Source organism: Mus caroli, chromosome 8, assembly GCF_900094665.2.
Source record: "Mus caroli chromosome 8, CAROLI_EIJ_v1.1, whole genome shotgun sequence".
Classification (NCBI taxonomy): domain Eukaryota; kingdom Metazoa; phylum Chordata; class Mammalia; order Rodentia; family Muridae; genus Mus; species Mus caroli.
Window position 1 is genome coordinate 95,544,089 of NC_034577.1, and position 15,815 is coordinate 95,559,903.

The 15,815-nt window shown below is 46.5% G+C and overlaps 1 protein-coding gene across 1 annotated transcript in view; it reads right to left on the reverse strand.

Moving 5' to 3' along the window:
• Positions 1–941: 941 nt before the first annotated feature.
• Positions 942–15,815, reverse strand: part of Cmtm4 (CKLF like MARVEL transmembrane domain containing 4) — a 46,620-nt gene continuing 31,746 nt past the window's right edge. Inside the window, exons 2-4 of the mRNA XM_021170451.2 lie at positions 7,429–7,605; positions 6,023–6,121; positions 942–5,038 (exon numbers count right to left, since the gene is read on the reverse strand). Of these exons, the coding sequence (XP_021026110.1) occupies positions 4,874–5,038; positions 6,023–6,121; positions 7,429–7,605 (441 nt within the window). The 3' untranslated portion in view covers positions 942–4,873. The remainder of the gene's footprint in view (positions 5,039–6,022; positions 6,122–7,428; positions 7,606–15,815) is intronic.

Genomic DNA, 15,815 nt, shown 5'->3' on the forward strand with positions numbered 1-15,815 from the left:
TACTTCCTGCTGGGGTACCAGACGCAATTATGAAAGAAAACAAACCTTTTACTGCTGAAGTGGCTCCAGACGTGTTCTTACCATAATCACAGCCAAGCAAGTTCTGCTAGATCGCCACAGTCCAAGTGACACTAACCACTAACCAAGGGCTCGCTTGAATTAGAATCAGAATAAAGAGGGAGAGGAGGTAAACTAATCACACAATACACTGTTCAAGAACCTATGATCTAAATTTGATTCTGTGAGATGGCTAGTGCTTTGAACTCAATGGGCTTGGGTCCCTCCATCCCTTTACTCTTAGGAGGAAACTAGAATGGAGTGGGAGGAAGTCCCAAAGCCTAAGAACTTATATCCAATGCTATACTGACTAGCATGAAATCAAATAGAACATTATCTTTTGGAAGAAATTCTAGGTCTAACACTGATGCTATTGTCTTTCAGAGACGATGTCTACATAAAACATTGATGGGTCAGACATTCCAAATTTTCTCAACCAGTCAGAACTGGCTATTTTAAAGATGTCTGCGGAGAAGAGAGAAACAATAGATTTTAAGGAGTCAGAAAAGCTAACGAAGCCCAGAAAAGGGGTCTGTTACGTCTGCATCACCTGAGGCAGCCTGTCACCTGCTCAAGTCCTTTCAGGAGCCTCGCTCTTCTGAAGAGGGGGAGGTTAAGGACACACTTCCAGGACAGCAGGGGTTATGAACATATCAAATGCTATCTATGCTGCCCCACTGCTGCCGCTGAAGCCTACCCCCACCCCCAGGCCTCTGTCATGCAAACTTCATGTGTCCAACTAGACTCTGTGCCTAGCTAGCCCTACTATGGGGCTGGTGCTGACAAAAGCAGACAGCAAGAGGCACCTCAGAGTCTGCAACTTTATGAGGAACTAAAAGGTACCCGGAAACCTCACACACTAGAAGCAGCATTTTTTTTTTCAGTTCAGCTCATGAGAATCAGTCAACAATTCTCTACATAGAAATTGTATGCGCCCCACCACCCCCAACCCCCACTGTTACCTGTTTAATGTCACTATTGCTATGTAGAGGACATCTTCAGAAAAAGACAGTTAGGCAGAAACACACTAACCATGGGACTTTTGTGTGCTCTGAACACAGACGCTGTCATCACTGGAACCACCTCCATCACTACTAGGATGGACACAAGTCTCCATGCTCCTACGACTGACCCACAGAGGCTCTGACATGGGCAGGGACGAATCCTCAGGCCACCTCTTAGATAGGCAAGAGATTTCCTCCAAACAGTACATGCAAATCCACAAGGTGAGTTTGTGTCACAAAGAAGGCTAGCCAAGACTCATTCACAGCAAGAATTCACATACATGCAGGGACAAGAGAGTTAGGCCTTCATTTCTTCTAAGACTGACTGAACCAATAGAAAAACTTCGAAGATAAAAGAAACTTGAAAGAAAAAGAAATGTTTTCAACTGAATCATTTAATTCTCTTCAGAAGCATCCAGCCAGGGTGGAAGACAAGGCGTACCAGGTCTGCCCATAAGTCTTCCTGCCAAGAGTCTCAGTGAGAAGTTCTCAGAGAGTGCTCAGTGGGTAGTTCATCCTTGCTGGTTCTGCTGCCCAGGCTCTGCCCACGCTGGTGTTTTAGCATACTGCTAAGAAGGATGTAGGCAGCTTACTGCATTCTTGCTTTGTCTGTAGACAAAAGCAATCTGCATTGCATGGCGATCTACCTTAAGCAGAACTTCTCTGAAAAGAACTCACTACCTCATTGTGTTTGCCCTCTCTAGGAGCCAATACAGATCTTTAGGTTTTCTTGACTGCAGTCTTACCCTCTGAGCCTTTGGCAGGGAAGGTAGAGAAGACTGGTACCTGGCATTCAGTCGAAATAAACAAGGCCAAAATACACTTTCTCCGAAGACAAGTTAATATCCATCAACACTACCAAATGCCAGAGGGTGTCAACCCTATGTCTCCATGAACACACCACATGTCCCCAACAACTGCATGTCTTGCCATGTTTTCTCCACCCGAGAAATGAAACCATCTCCTCAGGAAATGGAGACTGGGAAGGCCCACGTACAATGCTCCAAACCTAAGCAAGTGGCACTGGTCCACAGGAGGCTTAATAAACACAAAAATATGCCTTTTTCAATTCACAGAGGTTGCTTTACAAACCTCAACTCTATTACCTTCTGTTTGCACAGAGGCACAACAGGAAAGATACAGGTGTCTCTGTGTTCACTTATAGACAGCCATATTGTCTTCATGGCTTGTGCTCACCACACTGGCTGTAAAGGCGAGGGGGCCTGTGCATCACACTATTAGAGCATGTACAAGCCACTTCTGGCTCTACGGGAGCTAGTTAAATAGTACAAGGAAATACAAATACAAAAGCCACGGGAAAGCTTCATAGCACAAAGGATATTAAATAGTAACCAGGATATAAATATTACAATGGTTCTGTCACTAAGATGCAAATTGCTCTCAAGTCTCTTAGGCCCTAAGACACCACCACATTATCATTTATTGGTATTCATGGTCTCAATGGGTCTCAGGATCATTTCCTTCAGCCGACAACACTTCCTCAGAAGGCCTCCTTTCATCACAGGATAAAACGGGTTTATTGAAGGGACTTGGGAAAACGAGCAGAAACCCCATCTGAATGCTTCTTTCTTCCGCCTCACTTCAAAGGTGGCTTTTTCCTGAGGCCCAGTGACATGATAAAGCTCAGGGTGGCCATTCCAAGTGGGGCTCAGATACAGATGGAGTCTTTGCAACCCTATTTAAAGGGAATTCTCTGAGGCAGAAAGCCTGATTTTGATTATATAGGTATACTCAACAAAGGCAAAATGACCATGTAAAACTAACATAAAAATCAAGATGTCACCCACTCCCCCACATCACAACACACAACAGGCTCAGGTTGGTAAAGCACAATGTGCACTGACCGACTGACTCAACACATCCAGCAACAGAAAGCTCTCCCTCCATGAGGAGCTGGACAAGGGACAGACCCAGGCTGCCCTCTGGAGGAGAAGAGAGGCAGGGAGGGAGGTACACTGGACTAGCTGGGTCATCCTCTGAACATGGAAACATGCCAACCTGGAACTGCAGCAGAACTGGATCACACTGGATATTGGTTTTAGGGAGCCAGCCCCTAGTACTCCCCCACTCTGCCCCCAATCAGACACAGGCTGACCCTATTTCCTGTGGACTCCCACGCCCTGCTGTGGGGGTTGACAATAGCCACTCTTGGCCATCCAGCCTTACAACACTGCTCTTCCCTGACCGATGCAGAGCCGTGGTGCACAGGGAGCACCTCCTCAGACTCTCCTCTGCAGCCTTGCCACCCACTTCTGGGTTATGAACTACAAAGGACACTGCTCAGGTTGTGAACGGTCCTTAGGACATAGTGGGGGCTCTGTACCACCACACTATCCTCCTGCCAGCCACATCTTCTCCTTGGTGAGGCGACCCACAAAATCTTAGAGCTACAAGATCTGTAAACATCAACAGTTCAGAGTGAGAACCTGACATGTTAAAACAACTTTCCAAAAACAAAAATATAATTAGTCTCTAACAACAAAATTACAGCATCATAGGGGCCTGTTTAATTCATTCACCACAAAAATAATCTTCAGTTTACCAAGAACCAATCCAAAAGCCGTATGTAACTAGGATTCATAACGTGTTCCGGGACTTTTGATCATTGTGAAGACACTCAGGTGCCCAGAATGGCAGCAGTGCCTCGTGGAACATCCGTGGGAGGACCTGTCCTGGTGCAGATTCAAGTATTCTCAAATCCTAGATAAACTGACTCAGAATCACTTTAGAGCTTGTCTCGGATATTCAGAAAATTAGGCGTGTCCATACAATAGAAGTGTGGGTTTGACCATGCCACTCTGTACCATGAGGCCAGCAAGAGGACAAAGTGCCTGGGCTAAGGGGAGGGAGGGCTGCTTCCTCTGCAGCTTTCACCTGAGAAGGTAAAAGTGCTGGAACTGCAACTCAGCCTCATGGTGTGCATGTTAGATGGGGAGGGCCGCACACGTGATGCTCCCCCATCCCGGAACAAGATATACATGTAAGGTGGGCAGGGCCCTGACACACGTGATGCTCCCCCATTCCGGAACAAGATATACATGTAAGGTGGGCAGGGCCCTGACACACGTGATGCTCCCCCATTCCGGAAGTTGAGTATGGACCACAGGAAGGTGATTCACGTGAGAAAGAATCAAGTGATTTCTCAGCAGGGCAGGAGACAAACGATCACTGTTCTGGGAGTCAGTCCCACAGAGCTGTCCCCATAGGACACTAGCTTTTCCTATCCCTGTACCATACAAGCCTGGCAAGGAAGTTACAGGGACACATCCTTTCGTCAGCCCTCAGAGGCCCACTCAGAGCATGCCGCCTGCCTCGATGCTCTGAATAGAGCACAAGGAGGGTGGGTCTAACGAACTCAGCACGCACCCCAGCTCGCTAGAAGGCTGTCCACGTACCTCACTGGCTGTCCCATCTCTGTGCTCCTGTCTTGTGACATATACTTCCCTTCTTAGTGCCATTTAATAAGATTTTGACTCATCACAAATACACATGACAGGGTGGCTCAGAGTCAGGTGAGACCATGAGTTCTGAGACGGACAGTTAAGACCTAGAGCAGTCAATAAAGTCGGCTGCTCCCACGGGCACCCAAGGCCAGAGGACCTGGGCCTCTTTGGATCTGTGGCCATCACAGATCGGTCAGTCACTGGGCCACTCTAGGCAACTTTCCCAAAGTGAATTTTTACCAAACAGGACAAAATTCAGCTGGTTCACATAAAAATCTGACGTGCTAAGAGAAAGAAAACTTGATTAGAAGGACGGGCACAAGGGCAGCGGGAGAACTCCAGACGTTCTCATGTGTCCAGGCGCTGGATCTCAGGGCGGCTGTCCACATCTCTCGACTCGGTGCGAGCTCGGATGTAGTCATTAGCGCTCTGCTGGCGGACACTGACTCTCCATTTCTGCATGGCCAGGAACGTGCTCACTGCATAGGCTGCTGTTGCCAAGAAGCCAAATGTCTACAATATACAGCCACAGTTTACTTTTGCGCATGTGCCCTGAAGCTGACTGCCCCCCCCACACACACTTTCAGATTTACTTATTTATGTATGAGTGTTCTATCTGTACACCTATGTACATATGTACACCTATGCCACAGAAGGCATCAGATCATATTAGAGATGGTTGTGAGCCACCACATGGCTGCTGGGGACTGAACTCAGGACCTCTGGAAGAACAGACCGTGCTCTTAACCACTGAGTCATGTCTCAAGCTGAGTGTTGTCACAGGGACCCAGCCTATGTGCAGCCCCTTCCAGCAATACCAGATCCCCAGCTCTGCTCAATGTGCAGCCGTTGTCTGGCTGAAGCTCTAGTAAGAGCTAGTCTAGTTTCTGACCCACACAAACTCCAGCCTAGCATGAAAACCACCGCAGAGGGGTTTTCTGAAATCTTTTAAATCTATTTCTTTTCTTCTTTCCTTCCTTCCTTTTGTTGTTGTTACTGCTGTTTTTCAAGATATGGTTTCTCTGTGTATCCCTACTGTTCTGGAACTCACTCTATAGACCAGGCTGGTCTGAAACTCCGAGATCAACCTGCCTTAGCCTGAGTGCTAGGATTAAAGGTGTGTGTCACCACTAGGTCTGGCTTGTTTGTTTAATCTCCCGCTCTCCCTTTCTATGGGGGCAGCAGTGCCATGCACGTGCAGGTGGGAGGTGGGATTAAGGTCACCAGACTTGGCAGCACATACCTTTTACCTGCTCAACCCATGTCAGTGGTTCTTAAAGCCACTTATCCTTCCCCACCCTTCACAAAAGCAAGAAACACAAGAGCACGCAGAGTGAGCCCTCTCTATTATCTGCCCACCACCCCTTATCTCTTGGTCCCTCAAGGCCAGGACAGCAAACACTAAAGGAGGGGGGATGGGACATGTGTCAGGGAACAGAGGAGAGCAAAGCTCAGAAGGTGCGAACAGCCTGATTTAAACCAAGCCCGTCTGCTTACCACGGCAGCAATTTCCGCTCCGGTTTTATGGTTTAGAGCAGCCAACACGATTGAGGCGATAAAGAAAAAGAAAGTGCTGAGTCCAGTGTTGACCAAATCCTAAAGAAAGAGGACAAAGTAGAGTCACTTGCAAAACAATGGAAGAACTTCCAACTAAGGCCCTGGAAGACCATTTTTCTGGTGCCTCAGACGCCAGTCTCTGTGCCACAGAGCTATTCATACAGGGCAGAACAGTTTATAACACACCTTTCTTTACCTGTGACATTGCCAAGCCTTGACTTGAAGAGCAACCAAAACTGGCAACACTGCTTATCATTCAGAGTCTGGGTTATTTGTCTGCAGTGCTGGCCATTGCACCCAGGTCCTTAACATAGGGAAGACAACACACTATCACTAAGCCACCCTCAGCTTTCTGATGGCATCTTTTACTTTATTTTTTGAGACAAGGTCTTGATGTGTATCCTTGACTGGCCTGGAGCTTGCTATGTAGACCAGGCTGGTCTTGAACTCAGAGATCGACCTGCCTCTGCCTTCCAAGAGCTGGGATGAAATGTGTGCACCAGCACACCTGGCTTAGGATCACCTTTAAAACAGCTCTCATATCACTTGGATTAGGCCAAGCTTCCACAGGTACTGAAACCGGGGCAACTGCCCATCATTTCTTCATGGTGTTCAGACACTGAGAACACACTGTCTTAACAGACACTCAAAATGTCACTAGAACTGACCAGTTCTGAGCATCTCAGGCCAACTGATAAGAAGATCCCAATGGGGCTAAGAATAAAAAGCACAGAGAGGTCCCTTCTGTCAAACTGGCAGCCTCAGTGGCTCTGCACTGACAGTGTCCTTGGGCTACTGGTCTTTTCATGTGTATTCTAAACCCTGTCACAATCAATATCTTGTTGTTTGTTGAAACAAGGTCTGTTATGTTACCCAAGTCTAGAATTCCTTCTAAAGACCAAGAAGGCCTTGAACTTGTAGTGATCCCCCTGTCTCTGCCCCCAAAGTGCTGGAATTACAAGTGTGACCCACTACACTTGCCAGAAACAATATTTTTATAAATGGTTCTTTATAATATTTATAAATATCCTAGTCTGAAAATATATATAAATGTATTAATTCTGTTTTTCCCCATATTCTGCAATAACAACATAGCCAGTCCTGCAGATGAGTGTAATAGCAATGGCATCCTTGGAAGGACCAATACAAGCTCATTGTGTTTTGCCATTAAGTTAGGATTCACTTTACTTGTGTAATTTTACTCAACCCAATTAGGAAACTTAAGTTGAGCTCTGAGTTATGAGGGGATATTTAAGCACCAAAATGAACACGATATGAGATCCCACCGTCTCCTGAGAGCCAAGCAGCAGTCAGTCCTCACAAGCGCACCGCTGGCGCGCACTCACTGTTAGATTCCAGTTGATCTGGGGGATCCTCATATGAAGGTTGAGGCTGAAGAGAATCAGCAGGACCCCAGTCACCACAAATGCACTGCAGCTTACGAACTCAAAGAAGTAGAGGCCTTCGCACGGGGAGCACTCCATGATAGTCTCGATGCAGATAAATGCGATCAAGGCCAAAATCTGGGAAGGAAATTGGAAATACACGCATGTATACATTTAGTAAGCATGATGGACAGACATGCCTGCTGTGTTAAATACAACTGAGCAGTACAGAGCGGCCGGGCTCTCCTCTGCAGAGAGCAGGTGACTGACAGAAACATGACCTGCTTCAAGTGGTAAGCAGAACAACGAGAGGAAGCGGAGTGCAAGGTCAGTTTCCTAAGGAGGACAGTGAGGGCCACTCCCCACCACACTGCAACCAGCGAGGCGTGCTATGGCCCTTTCAAAGAAGGAAGGAATTATCTCTGCAATGTGTTAGCTACCTCTTTAGAAGCTGTCTGGCCTCTCTTTAGCTGTCACAGGCTACAGACAAAGAAAGCCCACCTTCATCAGCTTGCACACTTTCGGAAAGTGGGTCACTGGGTTTCATCAATTGCTGGGCTGTTAGTTTACTTGAGAAAATATCAACATTTTAAATCTTCCAATAGAATCAATTTCTTCTGAAAAGCCAAAGTAACATTCTATCACAAAAATTCAGAGATCATTAAACTGAAGAGATCCCAGCAGACATGACCATATGAATATCCAGAGTCCAAGAGAAGAAGGGTGTCCCAGGTTGTGCTAATGGTGCTCTTAATACCTAATGACTAAGCTGCCTTAGGCTCCAAGCCTCTGCTCACAAGTTACCCATGTCAGTCCTTTTTCAGCTCTAGCCTCACTCTACTGAGGCACGGGTCAGTGAAGCAGAGGTAAGCTGCTCCAAGGCCCTCCAGAGTCAGCAGTACAGCATTCATTCATTCCCTTGGTTAAAATGGGATGGTTCACACCGTGAACCTGAGGCTCCACCTCAGGCTCTGGCCTTCTCCCCTGAAGACTCCTTCCTTCACACCCTTCCAACCTTCCTCCCCAAGCTCTCCCTGTGCATTTCCCTACCAGGCCTGATTTTATTCTTCTCCACAGGCGGTTGACCTATACAGTAGGTCAGTCCACCCCCCTACTATGCCACCAAGCACTGTAATATGCACAGAGCAAATGGGATTTGGCGCGCCACAACAGCCTTGCCATCCTGAATTTGTCAGACTCCCCCTATAATAAGAGTTGGCTCTGCCTTTCCTGCCTCAAAGCCACCCTTCCCTAACCTGCACTGTCAGCTTCCTTTTCTATCTCAAGGCAACACACAGGATATAGACTTCTTAGTTAAGGAATACAAAATTTCATTTAAGAATTAGTTCAAGAGATCTACTGTACAGCAGACAGCTGTGGTGGTTATAACAATGTATCCAGTTTGAAAATGGCTAAGAGGTAGAGAAAAACTTGAGCCAGTCCACAACCACACACCTTTCAGAACCCCAGCATCTCACACAACAGATACAAGTTTTCTTAGTCCAATAGACAAATAAGAAGGACCTCTCAGCACACACTCCTTCTAATTCTCCACAGCAGACCTTAATTCTCTGACTAAATTACATGCCTAACGATCATCAACTCAGTTCACATAAGGCAAACTCCAAAATGATTTTGTCTTTTTTCCACCCTTGTGATTGGGTTTTATTAATAATCTTGGGCAAGAAATAACTCAGTGTGCTGATGGCCTACCAATGTTTCTGGAACCCTAACATTGACCACATTTGCATGGAAAGGTAATACCCACATTCTTAAATGCTTTAAGGATGTGCAAATGTGATAGGCCACTCATTACAGCAATGAATACAACAGACAAGAACCCCTGCTTGTGGTCTAATAAATGTTCAGAAGTTTACAAGGGAAGCTAAATTGGTGATAAGAACAGAGGAGAAAGAGTGAAGCCAGCAGGCAGCTTGCAGAAGCTGTAGACTTGTGTGGCCCTGGGAGGCTTGGCTGCCAAAGGCGTGGAGGGAGCAAGACGAGGCCCAGAAGGGGACGCTGTCAGGAGCAAACTCTCTGGGGCTGCGGCATGGAGAGCACCAGGGAGCCGCCCAGGAAAGCAGGCTAGATGCACAGAGCCAAGGTGTGGGAATGCAGTAGGCCCGCCCGTGGCTCTTTCTTTCGGTACCAGGGAAACACTACTTAAGCAAGGCTTGATTTGTCTCCTGCAGGGAGAAGACAGAAGGGGAGGACCAGGGCAGAGACTGGAGAGCAGGTGGAGGGAGAGCCTCTGCGGTAACCTGGTGGCACAGACCGAGGTGGTGAACAGGGGACATACGTTCAGGGAAAACCCCATGGGAGTTGCTGACAGGCTGTGCAAAACAACAAGGCCAATGGCCAATGTAATTCTACGGTTTGCCTGAGTGGCTGAAAGGAAGCCACTGGCAGAAACGGACAGGAAGGGTCAACTCTAGCTTAGGACATGGTAATGCGGAAACAAGCCCAGGCTGGAAGGAAAGCTGAGGTGGAGACTAGCATCCAGGGTGAGTATAGTCAAAGGCCAACGGGAGTGTGGAATCCAGCCTCCGAGCTGGCCACAATCATGCACACTTCCCCCAAACTCTTACTCTTGTTCCTGTGGTACAAAACACAGGGCCCAGCAGTTACTTGGTTTCATAGCCCAAATCAGAAGAGTCACTGTGGAGGCTGCCTTGTCCTTTCTCCCTCTGGGGACAATGAGCTGCAGGAGGAGGGCACTGCCATGGAGAGACCCAAAGCCTAAAGCTTCCTGCTGCCAGCCAGGTGAAAAGCCACCCTGGGAGCCAACATCCTGTCTGGGAACACAGAAGGGAACCACAGCGAACCTAGAATTCTTGATCCTCAGAAGAAGCTGGGGAGAACAGGGCTTATCTGGAGGAGCTGCTTATTCAGAAAGAGACCACACACCGAGGGGAGCCTCACTCATAACACAGCTACCACCAGCACGCAGGGCCTGCTACTCACTACTTACCAAGAATCAAGGACGATGTGGGCATTTTCACTGGTTGCCATTCACCCAAAGACTTCATAGGCATTATTAGCCCATTACAGATAAGGAAACAGAAGTTTTATGAGCTAAAGAGGAACAGGAGGCGGGGCCAGGCTTCAGAGCCAGTTCTTACTACCTTACTCTGTCCTATCGATGCTCATATTGGAAACCATAGCTGACTGCTGTGGATATCTCAATGTGTTCCAAATACAAACAGAAACATACAGAATAGTTTCTATAAATAATAATAAGCTGTATAAAAATAAGGGAATAAAAACATGTTATATGGACTGGATAGATAGCTCAGCAGTTAAGAGTGGTAGCTGTTCTTGCACGACCTAGGGTTGGTTCACAACTGCCTGTAACTCCAGTTTCAGGGGATCTGACAGTCTCTAGCCTCCAAGGCCTCCTGCACACAGGTGCACACATACAGAAGCACATATTCTTTTTATTTTTTATGCACATAGGTATTTTGCCTTTATGTATATCTATCACATGCGTGCCTGGTGCCTGTGGAGGCCAGAAGAGGGCATCAGATCCCCTGGAACCAGAGTTACAAACAGTTGTAAGGTACCACTTGAGTGCTGGGAATTGAACCTGCATCTCCAGGGAGAGCAGCCAGTGCTCTTAACCACTTAGCCGTCTTTCCAGCCCAGCCCAGACAGATTTTAATGTTAATTTTAAACTCACAAAACAGGTATCCACAGGTATTTCTAAATAAGGGAAACACGTGATTTTTAATGATTATCTAGTATTTGCGTATAAAGATAAATCTCTATACAGTATAATCTAAAGGATCCCCAACGATAGCTAGATGTTTTCTAAAACTCTGCCATTATTGGCACTATATTCCTGGGAGTGGAGAGAGGATAGGAAGAGGCAGAGAAAATGCCAAACTGTATCCCAGCACAGTGAAACATAGTAACCATCTGTGGGGTGAAGCCACTACTAGCCAACAAAAAGGAGACACCTCAGCCACTGTGCTGTCAAGGCAACCAAAGCATTAAGCCTCTGAACTGGCAGCCATCTTGCAGATGTAAAACCTTACTCATGTTACAGCCATGACAGGTATGAAATATAAATGAAGAAAGCTACAGCTTTTGCTCATCAGGAGGACCAACCAGCCCACAGAATAATTTCAAAGTTGACTGGTGAGGCAATATTGACAAGGTTGTCAGGCTTCCACTACCTATGGCTGTGACTGTCGATATCGAAACAGAGGAAGGGAAGAGAGAATGGGAAGGCCTGGCTGCTCAAAGTTATTATATTAATACTTTATTAATAATATTCAATAAATACTTAATAATACTGAAATCAATAATACTTTGTTTTTTTAATTTTATTATATTCACAGTGGGGGGAGATAATGAGTGTGTGTATTTGAACGTGCCTTTGCCAGGGAGCAGTATGTGGAAGTCAGAGGACAGCTCATGGAGTTGGTTGGACCTGGAAACTAAAGTCAGGTAATCAGGTCGGCAGAGCCGTGCTGCCAGCTTGAACAGTGCAGTTTAAGTAGGGAGAAGGCAGGTGCCACTTGTGTACAGCTGTGACAGCCTTCCTGGCACAGTATCTTCCCAGGACAAGCAGCTCTCTTCTGTGCAGACCCACGCTGTAGGACGGGTCTGTATAAGCAGGCTTGGTCTAGAAGATGAAGACAATGCTGCAGAGCTCCTCGCTTGTTTCTGCCTCTTGCCAAGTCCTGGAAGGGATCCCAGCAACGCACTCGCATGGCTGTGCTTGCAAAGCCTACGAAAGCTTGCTACATCAACTATAATCCACTCAGACCTCCACCTTCTTCCACTCCAAATTCTGCTCCTTGTGGCGAATAAGAAAACAGCAGAGACATTCAAGGGGTTCAACTAGCTGGAAGTTGAAGGATGTATTAAATTGGGGGTTAATGATTTTTTTTCCCTCAAATGGGTATTCCTTCTACATGCCAACTAGGAGCATGTGAGTACAGGAGGAGAAATATGGTTTGAAGCCTATGGAGCCATCAACTGTCTCAGAAGTTCTTCTGCTCATCCCAAGCTTTAGGTTGCAAGAGGAGACTCCTGATGTGACCGCAACCTGAGAACCCAAGTCTCTTGGAGATGATCTACTGCATAATGTAGCTTATGTTGGAGATATACTGCATACTGCAGCTTATGTAGTCACAAGCCTGCTCCGTAGCTGCTCTCCTTTTGGGTGGAAAGCACTCTGAAGAGAACTTAGTTCAGGATGCGAGGGGCACGACCCTATAGCGGTATCACAAACAGCAAGCACGTGTCTGAGAGAGTGAAGGTCTGTGAAACTGCACCACTTTTAGACTGACAGTCCAACAAACCCCAGGAAAATGATACACAAGGCTACTCCAACTCACAAAGAGTCTGAAGAACAGAGTGCTGGTGACTCCCACATATATTCATCAATAAGTCAATACAGCAACCATCCCTCTCCTCGGTGCACACACAGAAGCCTCAAAGCAGCAAGGAACCTGAGGCAGAGAAGTGGGGTGGCATCACGTGTGCCCGTGCTACCTGCAAAGTAGCAAGGCTGGTGGGGTGGTGCCTGCCTGCGACCCCAGCACCGAGGAAAGTACCAGAAGGATTTGGAGTTCAAGGTCATCCTCGGGTACAGAATTAGTCTGAGACCAGCCTAAGTTACAAACAAACAAAGCTAAGTGTGGTGGCATACCACTAAAATATAAGGAATTGGCAGAGGCAAGACGATCACAAAGTGGAAGCCAGCCTGGGCTACACCTTAAAAAAAAAGTCGCAAGATGTCTCAGCAGATAGAAATGCTTGCCTTGCAATCCTGATGACCTGAATTTCATTCCAGGATCCATGGTGGAAGGAGAGAATTGACTCCCAAAGATGTCCTCTGGCCTCCACATCCAAACTCTGGCACTCAGGTGACCACACACATACACAGCATTACACATATCCATATACATAATACTAAACAAAATTTAACACATAACATTGGACAAATTAGACACATGAAAAATACGAGGGTGCTTGTATTCACAAACATTCTTACATATACTGAAGCGTTTATATTACAGTAAAAAACACTTCTGCAGTATAGGACTGACTGAGGTGAGAGACAGGGTAGCAAAGAGTTTTCTCTTTTTGTATTTTATACATTTATTGGGTATATGAATGTATTGGAAAGAAATACACTTAGAATTCACATTTCTACATTTATAATGTGTTCACGTTAGAGACCTAATTATAGACATATATAACTATACACACATATAAAAAGTAGATCACATGTACCCAAGTTTAAAGAAAATCAGTAAAATAATAAAATATTAGTTCGTAGAGGTCCCTGACATTTAACCCATTTTTAAAACCATGTGCAGCGTGGGATGTAGCTCAATGACCGAGTGCTTGCCCGGCATGTAGGAAGTGCTGAGTTCAGTCTCCCTTACTGCACAGAGCTGAGCATGGCGTCACAAGCCTACAATCCCAGTGCTCAGGAGGTATGGTTAACAAGCCATTCCTCTACGTGGCTGACTGTGGCAGGTCAATGATTGCTAGTGTTTTTGTTGGGCTGTTTGGTTGGTTTGAGAGAGTCTCTTACTGTGCACCCAGGGTGGCCTAGGAACTTAAGATCCTCCAGCCTTGGCTTTTCAAATGTTGGAATTACAGACATGTGATACCTCCTCCTGGTGTTCTGTTGCTTTAGACTTTTATTTTCCAGAGTATTTTTAATTAAAAAAAAAAAAAAAAAGTTCTGGGCTGGCAAGATGGCTCAGCGGGTAAGAGCACTCACTGACTGCTCTTCTGAAGGTCCTGAGTTTAAATCCCAGCAACCACATGGTGGCTCACAACCACCCATAATGAGATCTGACGCCCTCTTCTGGTGCATCTGAAGACAGCTACAGTGTACTTATGTATAATAATAAATAAATCTTTTTTAAAAAATGTTCTATGTATGAACATTTTTTTCATGGAGACAGGGTCTCACGTAGCCCCAGCTAGTCTTGAACTCACTATACAGCCAAAGATGCCTTGATTTCTGAATCTTCTGCCTCTGCCTCCTGAGTGCTGGGCTTATAAGCATGTGGTACCCATTCTACTGGATATGAAACTAGACAATCACTCTACCAACTGAGCGCTATCTTAGTCCTAATACTTAAAAAAAAAAGGTTTATTTAGGAGTTAAACATTAATGGCCTCTAAGAACCAATCCCTATTTACTTTTAAACCATTCATGAATAATTTTAAATGAAAAAAAAACTTTAATGGGAAACAAAAGCCATTCTGTACATCTCTGTTGATTCCATTTCTTTACTGTTAGAGTTCAGCCTCTCCAGAGCCTGCTTGATGGCCACACCAGTACCCATCTCCCATCTGCCAACACACCTCAAGCTGACCAAGCGAGCCCACAGCAAGAAGCCAGCCATATTCCCTTTCAAGCCCAAAGTCAAAGACCCCCCAGGGAAGACACTGGCCCTGACATCTTCAGAGGAACCTGCAAGAATCAGTCTAAATCTTAATGTCAGGTCAGCTTTTCAAAGGATTTGATGTAACATGATGTGAAAGATGCAAGCCCACATATATCACACCACTTAGAACATCTTTTGAAAGTCGTGCTCTACACAGAAGCTGAGATGCTGACATGACTCCCATTGGAAGCTGGTTTACACAGAGAACCCTGGCTGCTGTGCTCCCTGGGCAGTGCGCTCTGGTCTCCCGCTGTGAAGGATGCCCCAACTCACACTGCGGCCACACAGCTCTGAGGTTCTCAGGCTAAGCCCAAGGCCATGTCCACCCTAACCACACCCCTGGTCTTGGTATGCTCACAGGGCACCAGTGTCTTCCTGGTTCTGAAATGTGCTGTCCTCTGCTTGATACAGGGACTGTGTATCTTGAACACAGCCCCACCCCTGCTTCCCAGCACACGTAATAAAACTACATAAAGGTGCATGAAGGGAAAGCAACAGCCTGTGCTAGTCAGCCCCCAGCCTGGTCAGGCTGCGCACACCTTACAGAGAGAAGCACGGCAACCCACTGACCCAGCAAGGCAGCAATGGCGAAGGCTGCCAGGGCCTGAGTGCACACACGCATGCGCAGCAGTGCCTCCATGGCCTTCGGAAGCAAGTGGAATTAATTATAACCTGCTCAAAGTTAAGATATCACCAGTCCAGACAGTGTGCAGCACCTATGATCTCCATACCAGGGAGGTGGAGGATCAGGAGTTCAAGGCTACTCACTCATGCTGCCTAGGCCTCTCTCACAGAGAGTGAGACACATGACACAGGTGTTTATCAGCTCAGTGTTAGTTTTCCCTTTGCTGTGACAAAATAGCTCACAAAAGAAACAGAAGGCAGGAAGTGTTTGTTCTGGCTCTCAGTTCATCAAGGTAGGGC